Source organism: Crotalus tigris, unplaced genomic scaffold (assembly GCF_016545835.1).
Source record: "Crotalus tigris isolate CLP2741 ecotype Arizona unplaced genomic scaffold, ASM1654583v1 scf7180000018526.697782, whole genome shotgun sequence".
Lineage (NCBI taxonomy): Eukaryota > Metazoa > Chordata > Lepidosauria > Squamata > Viperidae > Crotalus > Crotalus tigris.
This window is the reverse complement of record NW_024097058.1, coordinates 333,412-349,287: the sequence shown is the minus strand read 5'-3', so window position 1 is coordinate 349,287 and position 15,876 is coordinate 333,412. Positions and strand designations below refer to the sequence as shown.

The 15,876-nt window shown below is 36.8% G+C and overlaps 1 protein-coding gene across 3 annotated transcripts in view; it reads left to right on the top strand.

Moving 5' to 3' along the window:
* Window positions 1-15,876, top strand: part of LOC120312740 (E3 ubiquitin-protein ligase parkin-like) — a 489,002-nt gene that overhangs the window by 200,854 nt on the left and 272,272 nt on the right. For all 3 annotated transcript variants that reach the window (XM_039353870.1, XM_039353871.1, XM_039353872.1), the window contains one exon: window positions 15,165-15,375. In XM_039353870.1, the coding sequence (XP_039209804.1) occupies window positions 15,165-15,375 (211 nt within the window). The remainder of the gene's footprint in view (window positions 1-15,164; window positions 15,376-15,876) is intronic.

Sequence of the window (15,876 nt, the reverse complement as noted above, 5' to 3'; positions counted from 1 at the left end):
ACCATTTGTATTACACAGACAATACTTAAACATCCCAACAACAGCAACCAGCCAATCAAACAGCCCGAAACTAGACCATGACTCAGAAGCATCTGGATAAATAACATCCACGCCAGATGGGCACAATTCGAAGTGCATTGAAGATGTCCCTCTGATTGGTGATGAAACATTTGCAGCCAAATCGCCACACTCGGAGATCAAATCAACAGCCAAATAAATGGACACTCTCCATTTATTTTATAAATCAAGTAGTAGCAATTCACCACTTTTAAGTTACAGGAAAGCTACTTATTTCCTGAGATGGAATTGCTTCTTCCAAGCTAATAGAGGGATTATTGACTTGTCTAAATATAGCTGTTTTAAGACAGCAACATATTTTTCTTCCTCACTTTTAGCTCTCAACTATAAAGATAAAATGTTGCACCGGAGAACTTATGACACATTAAAGTTTGACAAGGAGAAAATATGATGAAGAAGTCAGATGAGTTAGGATAACATTACTAGGCTTTGTCTGAATGGAAATTTTTGACAAATATTTATTTTCTTTCGAGCTTAGTGGGTATGTCAGAAATCAAATGCCTTCAGCATCCTTGCTTAGAAACATTTTGTAGTGGAAGCATCCCTTGGGGTGGGAGTAAAAAAACAAACAACATGCAAACATTTGTGGCAACAGGCGGTCATGATTTCTTCCGTTGTCAGCGTATCTGGCCTAGTTCTGCAGGGTCACGGCACATCCTTCCAATCATTCCCCTCCCTTCCTTCCCTTCCCCTTGCAATCGATGGAGATGCAGCCCACACTGGGGCATAAAATGATATTCATGTCTCTTTCACCCAAGAGGCAGAAACTGAAGAAAGAACATTGGTGATAAAAGGGAAATCTGAGCAAGATTGCTTTGGATAAAAGATTGGTGAAAAGGTATTCTGGGTTTTGCAGGAGAAAACATTTGTGGAAACAGTGGGTGTCCAGAGCTTTGATTAGGCTTGCGCAACATTTTTATTTATTTTAATATTCATTGCTTGTTTGGGAAGTGATAGGCAGCTGCTGCACAAGGAGATCATGAAAGGGGAGGTTATTTCAGGAAAATTCAATATTTCTTTCAGTTCCTTTCTTGTTTCAACATTAGGTGTCCCTCCCATTTCCTCAACTATTTATAATGCAATTTTCTGCCAACTCGTAAACTATTTAGGTACTTATCCAGCACATAGGGGAGCTTGAACGTAAGCCTTGAAGATTTCCTTCTTTAGTGGGTAATTAGATACCGATTAACCATAATTTAGAACCTAAATAATTGCTTACGTTTCCAAATACAGAACAAGAAAATTAGAGTTTTGAGTAGCAGTAGATGTACTCCCTTTGACTCCATTATAAAGTGCATTGGCAATTACAAGCATCATTGGAGGATGTGAAATGAAGGAAAAATGGTCTATTTATAGTAACCTCTTGATACTTTGGTGTGTGTGTGTGTGTGTGTGTGTGTGTGTGTGTGTGTGTGTGGTTCGTGTGTGTGTGTATATATATAACTTGCTGTCCCAAAAATAACTCCGTTTTATTGCTTCTGATAAAAATGATAGTTATTTTGTTACTTGCACCTTTCTGCTGAATGTTGAAGCAGAGAATAATAATGATGATGATGATGAAATATATACTAGAATTACATATGGTAAATTAAAACACTATTGGATAAGGAGGTAACCCACCGCAGGCAGACCCAATGTGTAATCTAGGGGATCTTCCTGCACTCATGGCTTGTGATTGAAGAGGAGGTGGCATCCTTATCTAGGAAAGCCGTTGCACCCATTCCTGCACTGGGACATTCTGCTTACTGTTCCTCATGCCTTCATAAGCTCGTGTCATGTCTCCTGCAATGTGTTCGACGTGGGGCTACCCTTGAAGAGCATTCGGAAACTTTAACTGGTGCAGAATGTGACAGCACAGGTAGTAAATAGTGCCATGTAAGTAACACCTCTACCAGTGGTGGGATTCAAATATGTGAACAATAGGTTCTCTGTATGGATGCCGCTTTCGGAAGTCCATTCTGGGCCTGGGCAACAAAAAATTAGCTACCAGTTCTGAATCCCACCACTGATCTCTACTACATGAGCAGCTTTGGCTTTCAGTGTGTTTTTGTGTACAATTCACAAATTGTTACCTTTCAAACTCTTTCTGGCTTAGAATCCCTAAGGGACCATCTCTGAGGAGGTGGCCTCCCAAATCAATATCAATGGGGAGAGCACAAATATCATCATAGAGAAGGGCTGCTCTTAAGAAGTTACCAGATCACAAATAGAGCTGGAAGGGATCTTGGAGGTCTTCTAGTCTAACCTCCTGCCCAGTGTGCCAGGACCGATCTGACAATTTGATCTCTAGAATAGGCCTGAATCTTTGTAGGGTTTAGAAAAATAAAGACCCTCTAAAAATAACTGCAGATAAACTCAGATCTTATTTAGTATGCCAAGCAGAATAATATCCCTTTGGAATATATTGCATAGTTATGAGCTGAGGAAATTCACATTCAAAGCCTTTTATTTCTAAATTTCAGCAGTTAGAGTTGTTTCTATCTTGATGGTTCACTTAGTTCTCTATGGAGTTAGAGTCTCTAAAGGTTGGTAACAGTCCTAATGGCAGTATTTCACATTCGAACGCAAAACTGTGGATTACAATTGTCCCAGATGAGCCTTCTAAGTCTGGTTTGCTAGCTTATCACAAACCATGATTTGCTATTGTGATACCTACAATAAATCATTTTAAAACTGCTTATTATGATTATATTTTAAACACGGTATTTTGGCACAAGGATTGAAGTGAGCCAATTTAAATATTAAGTAGATAAGAAAGGGAAATTAAGGACATTTTGTCCCTTGATAGATTTTTTTTTAATTAAGCAGCCAAGGCATCCGCCCTGTTTGAGCATATGTGCATATTTGGCTGTGTGTGTTCTCTTATATGCAAAATAAAATTTGAGTATCTAGATAAATACAGGTATCTCACTTAGCAGTCTCAGTTGAAACCTACAACTTTATCACTAAGCACTACAGTCCCTAAGAAGAAAATAGCGTGACCACAATGGGTTTTTGATGTCACTTCCCATTTAGTTGTTAAGTGAGATATCATGTGACTGCAACTTGTGATTTTACTTCTGCATTCTCTATTAACTTATCATAAGCCAATAGCTAAGCATGCAAATGGTAGGATGCTGTGATGGTCACAATGCAAGGTCTGGTCAGTAAGCTGGTTTTTTTTTTACACTGTTGTAACTTTGAATGTTCACTAAATGAGAAAGTCAGCAGGCAAGAGAAAGCTGTAGAATAAGGTATTTTGTTTATTAATAAATTATGTACAGATGCTGACTGGTTTGAGCAACAAATTGCATTTTATATTTCCAACACAATGTAAAAATTTCACCTACATATTGGAATATGTTCAGTGGTGGGATTCAAATATGTGAATAACCGGTTCTCTGTGTGGATGCTGCTTCCGGAAGTCCATTCTGGGCCTGGGCAACAAAAAATTAGCTACCAGTTCTGGTGAACTAGTGCAAACTGGCTGAATCCCACCACTGAATATGTTTCAGGAATGAGAAATATCTAATGGAAAATGTTCCAAAGTTTAATTTACTTTGCTTAATTTCTTATCCTCGTTCCCAACTTGGAGGTGGCTTCATGATGGCCAAACAGTTTGGTATAAGCTCAAGCAACAAAAAAGAATAGACTGCTTAGGAAATACTTGTAAGTGTAGGCATAGATAGGTATAGTATAAGATAGCATAGGTTTAGTACTATAATAAGTGGTAAAGTAGGAAATAAGTTTGTTAATTTTATATAATAAAAGCCTCTGTGAGTAAACACAAGGAATGGGATGGGATGGGGTGGGGTGGAAAAATAGAGTTGGAAGACCTTGGAATTCTTGTAGTCCAACCTCCTGCTCAAGCAGGAGATGGTATACCATTTTAGACAAATGACTGTTCAATCTCTTCTTAAAAACCTCCAGCAATGGAACAGTCTGCTTGGTGCTGGTCTCTACCATCCCCCCCCCCCCAAAGGACCTCCTCACACCTGTAAGTTATTCTGTCAGAGAATGCTTCCTAGATCTCTCTCTGAAGTTATTATAGCTAATTGTAGGATCTGAATTTTAGTTTTCATTGGTGGTGGCTCTTTGTAATAATTCACATGTGACTTTATCTTCTTTGTGAAATAAGGAATTGGGATTATAGGTCATGAAAGAAGCAAACATGCAAAGGGTCTGATCTATTATCTTTAACAAGTTTCTCAGTAGTTCTTTTTGTATATTAATTCAGTTATTATAGTTGGTTGATTTCTTGTTATCAGAGACAGAATATTGAAATAAAGTGATAGCTGTGCTAAATCAAAATGAAGTATAGCATGCAACACAGCAATATAACTGTCTTTTTTAAATAGTCCTTTAAGACTCTAAGAAATTAGTCTTACAGTCTTTGTTACAGGAATAGCAAAAAAAAATTCTGGTATCTGGAGATGGTGTAGTTATAACTGCCTAATGTTGTCAATAAGTTTCATATGAATTTAGTACTCTCTTACAGTGCTGATCCTTTTAGTACCAACTTGATTAGTTTTTAATGTCATTGTCAAAATACTAATGCCACCATCAGTTTCTAAATCTAGTGGCAGATCAGATGGAATAGATGATTGATCTGAGCAGAAATAAATGTAAATTAAGTCCATTTAGTTTTAAAGTAGCAAATGGCCAGAAATATTTCTCTCCCCCCCCCCCTCATTTTGCAAATACTGATTTTACACTGGTGAGAATGCTACCAACAATTGCTCAGTCTTCTCCTAACATAGTAACCTTACAGTGGGGAAAAAAATCTTACAAAAATTATAAAGCATTTATATTTTTAAATAATTGTAAAAATTGCTAAAATGCAAATAGATTTTAACAACCCCTGGTCCTTGGATTAGCACCGGGCTATAGCATGCCAGAAACCGGGTCGTGTATACAAGTGAAGCCCCATCCGCAGGATGCAGGCACTATGTGAAACCATGCCCCCTCCGGTCTGTAGAAAAACCTTTCTCCATGGAACCGGTCCCTGGTGCCCCAAAGGTTGGGGGCCACTACACTATGGAATTATTAATGAAATATCGAACTTAGAATGGAAAGATTTGGCTTTTGATGTTTGAGCCAGATTACATCTTTCATATTATCTGTGGAGTTATAGTGATGATCAAGTAAGAAAACTTGTCAGCTGCCCTGATTTATTCGGAAGAAGAAAGGAATAAAATGTGGTGAAGAATAACTTAAATCCAAAACTCATGTTCCTTAATAAATTACCTTTTTAAAAAATCTTCCCTTTTACTCTCATACTTCTTCTTTTTGCTTCTTTCAGTTGATATTAATCACCACATCAACCTTACTTTGCCAATGTAAGATTGACACTGAACTATATTAGGAATGATCTTCCCCAGAAAGTTTTTTTTTTTTTTTTTACCTCAAGCTCGCTGGCCTTCCAGAACTTGGCCAAAACAGAGTTCACACAAAGGGCTTTTGATTTATTAAATAGAGCCATCAAATATTAACTGCTCTTGAGATATCATTTAATTTAAATACGTTCTTCTAATGTTTTTACTATTTTAATGCATGCATTTGTATTCCTGTAAACTGCCAAGAGTTGCAACACAATAGTGATTTAAAAATTAATAAATCAGTGAATCTGTTATCACTCCCATGACTGTTCTCTTAACACAATTAAAATAAAATGGAAACATTTATTGTATTTTCTTCATCTTATGTCAATTCTTGGTCATCAGAGGTTTGATAGATATTGAAATTATATTGAGACTCCATTTTTGTTTCTATATATTCATGATATTTGTCCTTTATATTTTTCTCACATAATATGTATTAATTAACCATATTTTCCTACCATCTAAGTCAGTGGTCCCCAACCTTTTGGGCACCAGAGCCCGGTTCTGTGAGAGAGGTTTTTCTGTGGATCTGAGGGGGTGTAATTTCACATGCTGCCTGCATCCCGTAGATGGGGCTTTGCTTATTTGTGTGGCCCAGTTTCTGACCCTTGATCTAAGTAACAAAGCATCTCTATGTGAATTGCATTCTATAAGTTGCATCAGAAACATGGACTTTTTCAAACAGGAGATATTTGTGTTTGAGCCAGATTTTGGTGGAAAAAAATGTTCAGGTACTGCCAATTAGATCTGTCTTTCATCTCCAGTAAATGATTGTCGCATTAGTCAGTCATCAGCAGAAAACCAGAAGAACAGCATGTGTGCCTAATCAGCAGCATTCATGTCAAAGCTCCGTAATCTGTTATCCTGAGTATCATTTGGTAGATTGCATTTTGTAGCTCATGTTCATCTACCTGTGCTGTTCTTTAGAGATAACACAAGGGTGGACAGTAATATCAGAATGAACATTGAATGAAGGACACTTCTAACTTGCCAACTTTGCAGAAATGTTACTTTAACAGTGGAATATTCTGAATTCAATGTTTTCAAAGCAAAACCTAACACAAACTTGTGAAAATAAAATTTCTCTTTGTGGTTATTAGAGTTAGCCTTTTCTTTTATTGAATATAGAGACCCAGAATTGATTGACTGGTTGATTGATTGATTGATTGAGCTAGAACAAGGCCCAAAGTAGATGGACTAACAATAGCCCTGCAGCTCAACTAAGTTGCAAATTTCAATAGGCAGGAGTCGGACAATATCTGAGAGGTCATTAAATTCAATCCTCCAGTAGTGGAGGATTCATTATACACTATCCCTTTTTATTGTCCAGCTTACTTAGGTAAGTTCTTGTTCAAAAAATATCTAAGGGATTTATTTTGGAGAACACATTATTAAGGATTTTTTTCCTGGAAAGTTACTGTCTACACCAATGATGGCGAACCTTTTAGAGACCGAGTGCCCAAACTGCAACCCCAAACCCACTTATTTATCGCAAAGTGCCAGGGCTGCATCAGCATTGTGGTGACCTCAGGGGGGGGCATGGGGGTGTAGCCCACTGGGGGGGCATGGCTGCAGTGGTCACGGCAGACTGGGTGGGCATGGCCGGGGCCAGAGCGATGGTTGCCAGTCCCTCGCCATCCCCAGGGCATTCCCAGGGAGGCCAATGCCGCTTGCTCACTCGCTTCCTGCCCTGTTGCTTCCAAATGCCACGTACTCACTACTCTGGCGAACTCTGCTGACGAACTCTGCTGCGTGCCCACAGAGAAGGCTCTGAGTGCCGCCTCTGGCACGCATGCCATAGGTTCACCACCACTGGTCTACACTCTGGAGTTTCTTTTAAAGTCAGTTAATTTATCACATCTTTTTGAGAAGTGTTGAATTCAGAAATATTGACTTGGATGTACAGTAGTTCTCTGACCAGAAATCTTTCATTTTGATCTAATTCCCTTGAGTAGATTGACTTCTTTTGCATACTCTGAGAACTCCTCCTTTGTGTGGAGACAACCTGCATCCCTGCCCCAGCTTGAAATGCTTTCCTAATATGAGTCTAATTAAAGTCATAGGCTCTCCTGTTTATGCTTTCAATATCCATATTTAAGAACAGGGGTTTTCCCTAAAAGTTCCAAATAACAGATGGAACCAGTAGGGAGAGTGAACATGCAAATAGAACTATACATCTCTGAAAAGGATGAACCAATCCTCATAATCAATCTGGTAAATAACACATCTAGGTGTAACCTGACGTTATTCTTAAGTTTTTGTTTTGTGCTATGGAAGACAAAATGCCGGAGATCCAGTGACATATGCATGTGGTTTTCCACAACCAGTTTGATGGAGATTATTGAGGGTTATGTTACAGATAGTTCTCGGCTTACGACCACAAATGAGGACTAGATGACCTCCAAGGTCCCTTCCAACTTTATTATTATTATTATTATTAAAATTTCTGTTACTAAGCGACCGGGTTCTTAAGTGAGTTTTGCCCCATTTTACAACCTTTCTTGCTATAGTTGTTAAGTGAATCATTGCAGTTGTTAAATTATTTAACATGGCTGTTAAATAAATCTGGCTTCCCCATTGACTTTGAGTGTCAGAAGGCCGCAAAAGTTGATCACATGACACAAGGACCCTGCACTTGTCATAAATATGATTCAGTTGCCAGATGTCTGAATTTTAATTATGTGACTATGGGGACGCTGCAATGTGTGAAAAACAGTGCCGTTGTAACTTTGAATGGTCACTAAATGAACTGTTGTAAGTTGAGGACTACTTGTACTTGACTGGCAGTTCTTAATGTCACTAGCAAGCTTATGTTAAAACTAAGCAGAATATCAAAATCAGTTTGTGATGAATTATAGAATTCTGCCTTTAATTTCAAATGCACCATCTAAATGGGTTTACAGGATCTTAGAGGTAAGTTAAGAACTCATTGGATATTTTGCATAAGATATTTTGCATAAGAATTATATAAATGATTAAATTTGACTACTTTTACAATATGAACATGTTATTAAAAAATATTGATCTCGGGCAGTAATTGATCCCAAATTGTGCAGTTACCATGCTATTTTTGAAGATCCCCAAGGTCTTGGGATCAGATGTGGACATTGGTGGAAATAGATTTTTTTTTTTTTAAATCTCTTCCAAAGGGAATTTTTGGCCATTTTTAGATTCAAAGAAGAGGTTTTGAAACTTTTAGTCTTCCCTAATTAATTATAATTGAATATTTAATTGTTGTCTATTAAAATCCTCAGTTCCTGCCTTTTATAAATATATCTTTTGACTGATTGCTGAGAAGCATTGTATTCTGATATGTATAGAGGATTTATTTGAACAGGTGTTCTGGAACACTAGCTGTTCTTCACCTTTAAGGTAAACTTTGAAGATGTCATTATTAATTTTACCCATCAATTCAATCTCTTTATTTTTGGAATAGCAAAAATAATTCAGTCCTAGGAAGAGTGAAAAAGTTCTATGGAAATCATTTTCATATAGCCCCTCAAAGTGATTGAGAGCCTCATGACTGTATGTTTTTAAGACTTGCTTCCTTTAATTTGCTATCAATTGCTACTAGAGTTCCTCAGAAAGAAAGCTATAAAACTCCTGTGGCATTTTGAACTCAGAAAAAGCAATGAATAATTTCATGCAGATATTGCATACACACAAATGTATCTCTTATCTTTCCGACTAACCTTTAAAATAAGTGAAAGTACAGAAACAGGAAAGATTGTTTAACAAAAACTGCACGCAGATGCACTGAGAAGCTTTTTAATATTTTTTGGCATGATTTTATTTTGCTAACTGTTGCTTAAATCATTGTTTTTGGCATGTAGTAGAAAATTTTTTACTTTGTGGATGTAACTCTCTCACCAATAACTTTTGCTATTATTTTGATCTCTTTATATTGGATTTAATAGTGTGCAAATACGGTCATTTATTCGAAGTTTAATGTTGATTTAAAAAAAAATATGAAGAAAATGTTTGCAGAAAGTTAACGAGATCTCTTAGGTATGTCTGCACTACATCTTGAAAACAGTGTAGATTTGAGGATCTCTAGCACTGCAATTCTGAAAGGGTATATGTGTAATCTGCATAATTAGATCCAAGCTCATGCAAAATACTATGGAATTGGTTTACTATAATTTTATTAAAGATTACAACAGTAAAAACTAATACAAACTGAAAAAAAGATAGAGGAATAAAAAGAAAGAGAAGAAAGTGCAGAAAAGAAAGAAAAAATAAATAACTTAATCTTGATCAAATAAACCAACTTTATATTCCCTCCTTTACTTCTAACAATCTTTATCCTGTAGTCCATTCAAATAATGTCATGTTGTTGTTAATTGCGAAGTCGTGTCCGACCCATCGCGACCCCATGGACAATGTTCCTCCAGGTCTTCCTGTCCTCTACCATCTTCTGGAGTCCATTTAAATTCACACCTACTGCTTCAGTGACTCCATCCAGCCATCTCATTCTCTGTCGTCCCCTTCTTCTATTGCCCTCAATCTTTCCCAGCATTAGGCCCTTCTCCAGTGAGTCCTTCCTTCTCATTAGGTGGCCAAAGTATTTGAGTTTCAACTTCAGGATCTGGCCTTCTAAAGAGCAGTCGGGGTTGATCTCTTCTAGGACTGACCGGTTTGAACGCCTTGCAGTCCAAGGGACTCGCAGGAGTCTTCTCCAGCACCATAGTTCAAAGGCCTCAATTCTTTGGCGCTCAGCCTTTCTTATGGTCCAACTTTCACAGCCATACATTGCAACTGGGAAAACCATGGCCTGGACTATACGCACTTTTGTTGGCAGGGTGATGTCTCTGCTTTTTAGTATGCTGTCTAGAATGTCATAGAACTTAATATTTTTCAATTTTTCCTTTGTCCCTTCTCATGAGATTCTTCAAAACTTTAACAAACTTGTTTTGTAAATCCAATGCAGTATAGGAAAATTATCCAGGTCACTGTCTTAGTTTATCACTTGTATATCCCTTTTATTTATAGAGACATAAGCTGGTTTCTTTTATATGTCCAGTGTTACATCTTTTTCCATGTGATTTTTGTAATCTGTTATTTGAAAATCGACTTTAAACTCAGTTTCTACCTTGTCAGGTAAAATGTGTTCCTCTTCCAAAATACTTTTTAGATGCAGTCTTGCCATAGAGGCAGATCACTCTGTTGGCACTATTAAAATTAACTTCTGAGTCAATTGTTCAAAAATATCCTTCAATATGTCTAAGAACATTTTGCTTCATTCTATAATTGTAAGTCAAGTTCAAATGTTCTTTTCCTTTAATTGCAATCTTTAGTGTCCTCTAGTTCTCTCTGATTATAAAAAAAATCTCATTTTTTAATAAAAAAATCAAAACAAATGGATCCTTTATAATCAATTTCAAAATCTCATTTCAGATTTACCTGGACTCTTAATCTGTTTGTAACATTCTAAAATCAAAGTTTTAATCACCCCTTTGCTTTTTATTCCAGAATTAGTGTTTAAAATTATTTATTTATTTTTCAAATTTATATTTTCAACCTTCTCATAAGCAATACAACCATGTTTAGGAGAGAGACATCTTAGAATATCAGCAGACCCCTGAGATCTCTAGGCTGTTGACATCACCAGGTCCTAGGGACTTATGAAACATTAACAAGGATGAGTATAACTTCACTTTGGGGTAGGGAGCAGAATATTCCACAAATATGGTAGAGAAAGTGCATCTCCTGGAACCCTCCAAGTGTAAGTCCTTAGCAGGCAGTACCTGAAGCATGTCCTCTTTGCAGATCTAATGAGACAGGCAGATGTAATGAGGGCAGAGTGGTTCCTCAGATAACCCAATCCCATGCTGTGAAGGACTTTAAAGGTTAAAACCAACATCATGATTGGACTCAGAAACAAACTGACAACCAATGCTGCTCACATAGAATAGCACATGTGTACTATTCTGGAAATATATATAACTGCCCATGCTGCCCATTGCCCACATTGAACCCAAGTTCTTAAATTTGTAGTTAACATTTCTTTTGCTAAAGAAAACTCACCCAATGTCATCAAACTTGTTTGATCCTAAAGATTCCTAATAGCTAAAAAGCAATTCCCCAAAGTAGTTAGAAAATAAAATATGCAAACTTAGTTTCCTTTCAAAGGCACCAACCATGGTTTGAGCAAGTTGGGTATTCCCTCATCTCCCAGAAGTCTAAATCTGCTGCAGACCATTATTTTGAGGTCTCCTTGCAAGGAGCAGCTATCAGGAGCACTTATAGATGACCAAAGTCCTCTCCTTGTCTGAAGAGAAATTATGGAAGAGCAAATCTACTCCATGGTTCTTCATTCTACCACAGTCATCAGTTTAGCTTTTTGGAGCCATCTTCAGTCCTCCATTTCCCACGTTATGAAGTAATTTGGGAATCAGTGAATTGTTTTTGTATTTTTGTACAGGAATAGGGTTTCCGTACACATTAATGGATTCAAATAGCGTCCTTATTTGTGCTAGTTAGTCTCAAGCAACATGACAGGATTTACATTAGACTTCAGGCTCTGTAACATCCTATTTTTCCTAAAAGAGTGAGGAAAGGGTGGGAAAAGCCTTTTTGACTCATTTTCTAAGGCCTTGCCAGTCAAGAATGCAAAATCTAGATGACAGCAAATAAACATGGAAATTGCTATTTCCTGCCATCTACTGGTAATTTAGACTTCTGCCCACTAGTTCTTACAATTCTAAGCAAAAATGAAAAGGGCAGGGTGGATAAGCAGGTGTTTTTTCCTAATTGATTTTATTTCTGTGAATCACAGTTTAAAGATACAACATGCAGTCTGTCCTCTAAGTCTTAAAGGGTAGTACAGTAATAATAGAGCAATCAGATGTGATGTTTTTAGTTTTTTCTCTATGGAGGACTTTTTATGTTTCTCCTCTTTTTTTTAGTGTGTTACTTTATGTCTCTCCGAATTCTATCCCTGAGAATTGATTTTGCATTAAAGTGAATGTGTAACTTTCAGTTTCAAAAGCTACTTCATATGTGACAGCTTTGTCTAGTGTTATAGTCTCATCTTTCTAGTAGTCGTTATTAATTTCTCAATTGTTACACAAGCTAATTGTGTCATAAAAGAAAAAAATCCCTTATAGTTGTACTTGTTGGAATGGTAAATGTAAAAATTGCATGAACTGGTTTCATATTTTAGTCCAGATTGTATATATTATGGTTTAAATGACATTATTATACATTTACCTTGTATAATGTATACTTTACCATATTATACATTTAATATAATAAAATTGATTCAATAAAATAAAAATAGATTTATTAAATTAGTACTGGCAGACTCATTTCCCTCTGTACACCTACAATAAGTAAGATAAATTTGGAATCCATCAGTGATTATTCAACATTTTGTGTTAAATCGCAATTGGATAGACATGTTACATCAATGAATCAGATTAATGGATTTGTATACTACCCTATCTAGGTAACAAAATGTTGGGTTTTTCACTCTTATATGCATATTTTATTATTGCAACCTTCTGTGAAGTAAATCTGTCCCAAGCAGGAAAGTTTGTAAACTCAGGGATACTATGGGAAACACAGTTCTGAAACTGAAGGATCACAATCCAAAATCCATGTACTTGAAAATAAAGTACGTGGAAAATAAAGTATTCACAAACTTTTAAACTTTAATATGAAAACCTTTTCTCTGTATGTCACTTCTCCAATTCTATGTCCAAAATGGTTCCAAAGCAGTAATCCACAGAATGCATACTGAACAGACAAGGAGATTTGTACTTCCACTTGAATATGATTTCTCTTCTTATCACAGAAAATAAGGCCATTTGAACTAGAACTGGATTATCAAATAGATTAACAAAGCTCAGTTTTACGCTGTATGATTTTTCCAGGAAAAGGTTGGTTTTGCTAATTATGCCAGTAATGGATTCTATATAATAGTTATTTTGAATGTATATCTTTAGCACTAAAGGACACTTAATATGAAGAATTAGGTCTTTACAATTAAAGGACACTTTATTCAAGGGTTTTTTTTTTGAGACACCCCATAATTCTCTGATTTTAAAACAAAAACTGAAATCACTGTATTCACAAGGAATTGTTGCAAAAAGCCCTTTAGAAATGGATGGGATTTGGAAAGTAGCTGCTAGACACATGAGTGGAGAATGTGGTATGTGAGAAAGAACTTGAGAAATGGGGCGAAGGGATCACAAATGTGCAGGATTGATTCAGCCTTCCCAAGTAGATCAGACAGGAAAAACAACCAGATGAGCTAATTCTACTTTATTAAAAGGTTACATTAACAGAATCTTTTAAGTCTGAAAGTACAAATCCCTCACTGCTTCCTCTATAGTCTGTGAAGTTAGTACAGGTTCCTCTGAGTCTCTTTTATCTGACCATTCCGTAGACCATGTCTCTTCACCTTAGTTCTGCCTCTTCACCCTATTTCCTTTTTCCTCATAGACCATTACATAGGGCCCATGGCTAGACAGGAAAGTATATTAGTGCTAGTATCATGCCCATCTTAAATGACACTGCCTGCCATTTAAATCTAATTAAAAATGCTGGTTCTCACCTAGACATAAACATCATCTCTACATTTTGAGGTTCCAGGAGAAGAAGCACAAATTAAAAGTACTCTTGCATAAACTTTGAATAAAGTGGCCTAGTGGGCCCATATAAAACTTTGCCATTCACTTTCCAGTTATACTTTTGAAACACAAGTTTCGGTGAATCAATCTTTGCCACCTAAATATGAGCCTGCAGTTTGCTGCAGCTGCCAAAAAGGCCAACACAGTGCTAGGCTGCATTAACAGAGGGATAGAATCAAGATCACGTGAAGTGTTAATACCACTTTACAATGCCTTGGTAAGGCCACACTTGGAATACTGCATCCAGTTTTGGTCACCACGATGTAAAAAAGATGTTGAGACTCTAGAAAGAGTACAGAGAAGAGCAACAAAGATGATTAGGGGACTGGAGGCTAAAGCATATAAGGAATGGCTGCTGGAATTGGGTAAGCCTAGTTTAATGAAGAGAAGGACGAGGGGGGACATGATAGCAGTGTTCCAATATCTCAGGGGCTGCCACAAAGAAGAGGGAGTCAAACTATTTTCCAAAGCACCTGAAGGCCGGACAAAAAGCAACAGGTAGAAACTAACCAAGGAGAGAAGCAACCTAGAACTGAGGAGAAATTTCCTGATAGTTAGAGCAATTAGCCAGTGGAACAACCTGCCTCCAGAAGCGGTGAATGCTCCAACACTGGAAGTTTTTAAGGAGAGACTGGACAGCCATTTGTCTGAAATGGTATAGGGTTTCCTGCCTGAGCAGGAGGTTGGACTAGATGACCTCCAAGGTCCCTTCCAACTTTTCTTCTACTACTACTACTACTACTACTACTACTACTACTACTACTACTATTATTATTATTATTATTATATTATCTTTATGTAAAATATTTTAGCAAGGTTGATTGGTTTCGATGTTTTTTGTTTAAGGTATAGAAATGTCCAAATATTTTGACCTTTTTGGTGAAGGAAATAATGCCCTGTTCGGCAGTTTACATCACTTTTTCTTAAGATTCATTATTCTTAGAGTCATTGTTGTCAGCCATTCCGACCCTTGGCCACTCACTCTATATTAAATGTATTTGAGAACTGTGTAAAAAAATTAGATGAGATGATAATGAAGACTTCAAACTCTAACATGTATGGGAATTTGATTTTTTTTCCCCCTCTCCAGAACTGTGATCTACCCCAGCAAAGTATTGTTCATATTGTTCAGAATCGGCAGAAGAGTGAGAATGAAAATCCCAGGCTCCTCCTATCAAGCAATGGAAGAGAATCCACAAGTCTCACTCGTGTGGATCTTAGTACCAACCTTTTACCTTCTGACTCATTGGGACTTGCTGTGATTTTGGACAACAGAATTCCTATTCCACCTAATAATTCAGGTAAGTTCTTAAAGATCAGCTGAACAACATGAATCTACTCATTCAAAATAGACATGTTTGCATTTTTTTTCTTTGTTGTAAAGCTTTCTGTGTAGCTGCAAATTCATAGCATACATGTGCATGGTAGGAAAAGTGATGACACGGGCCTGATGGCATCATCACACAAATGCCATGCAATGTATTTGCATCAGAGGCTGAAATGCAAATATGCAACATTGGTTAGCTGACAACATTGTACCTGTCATCATTTTGACATTACTGAGATTGGTCCTGCTGTTACTGAATTATGTTCTTTTCTGTAAAGTTATTAAAATTTAGACACAGTATTTTCAGAATTCCTTTCGCCTCATTATTTTTCTTTTTAACCGAGGCATTCTGTGATGGTTCTAAGTTTACCTGAATTATCTCTTGGAATTGTATAATACCCAAGATCTATTTGGGAGTCACTAGTCCAATATAGTCTTATGCATACATATTTAATTTTCTTTGTTTAATTCTTGT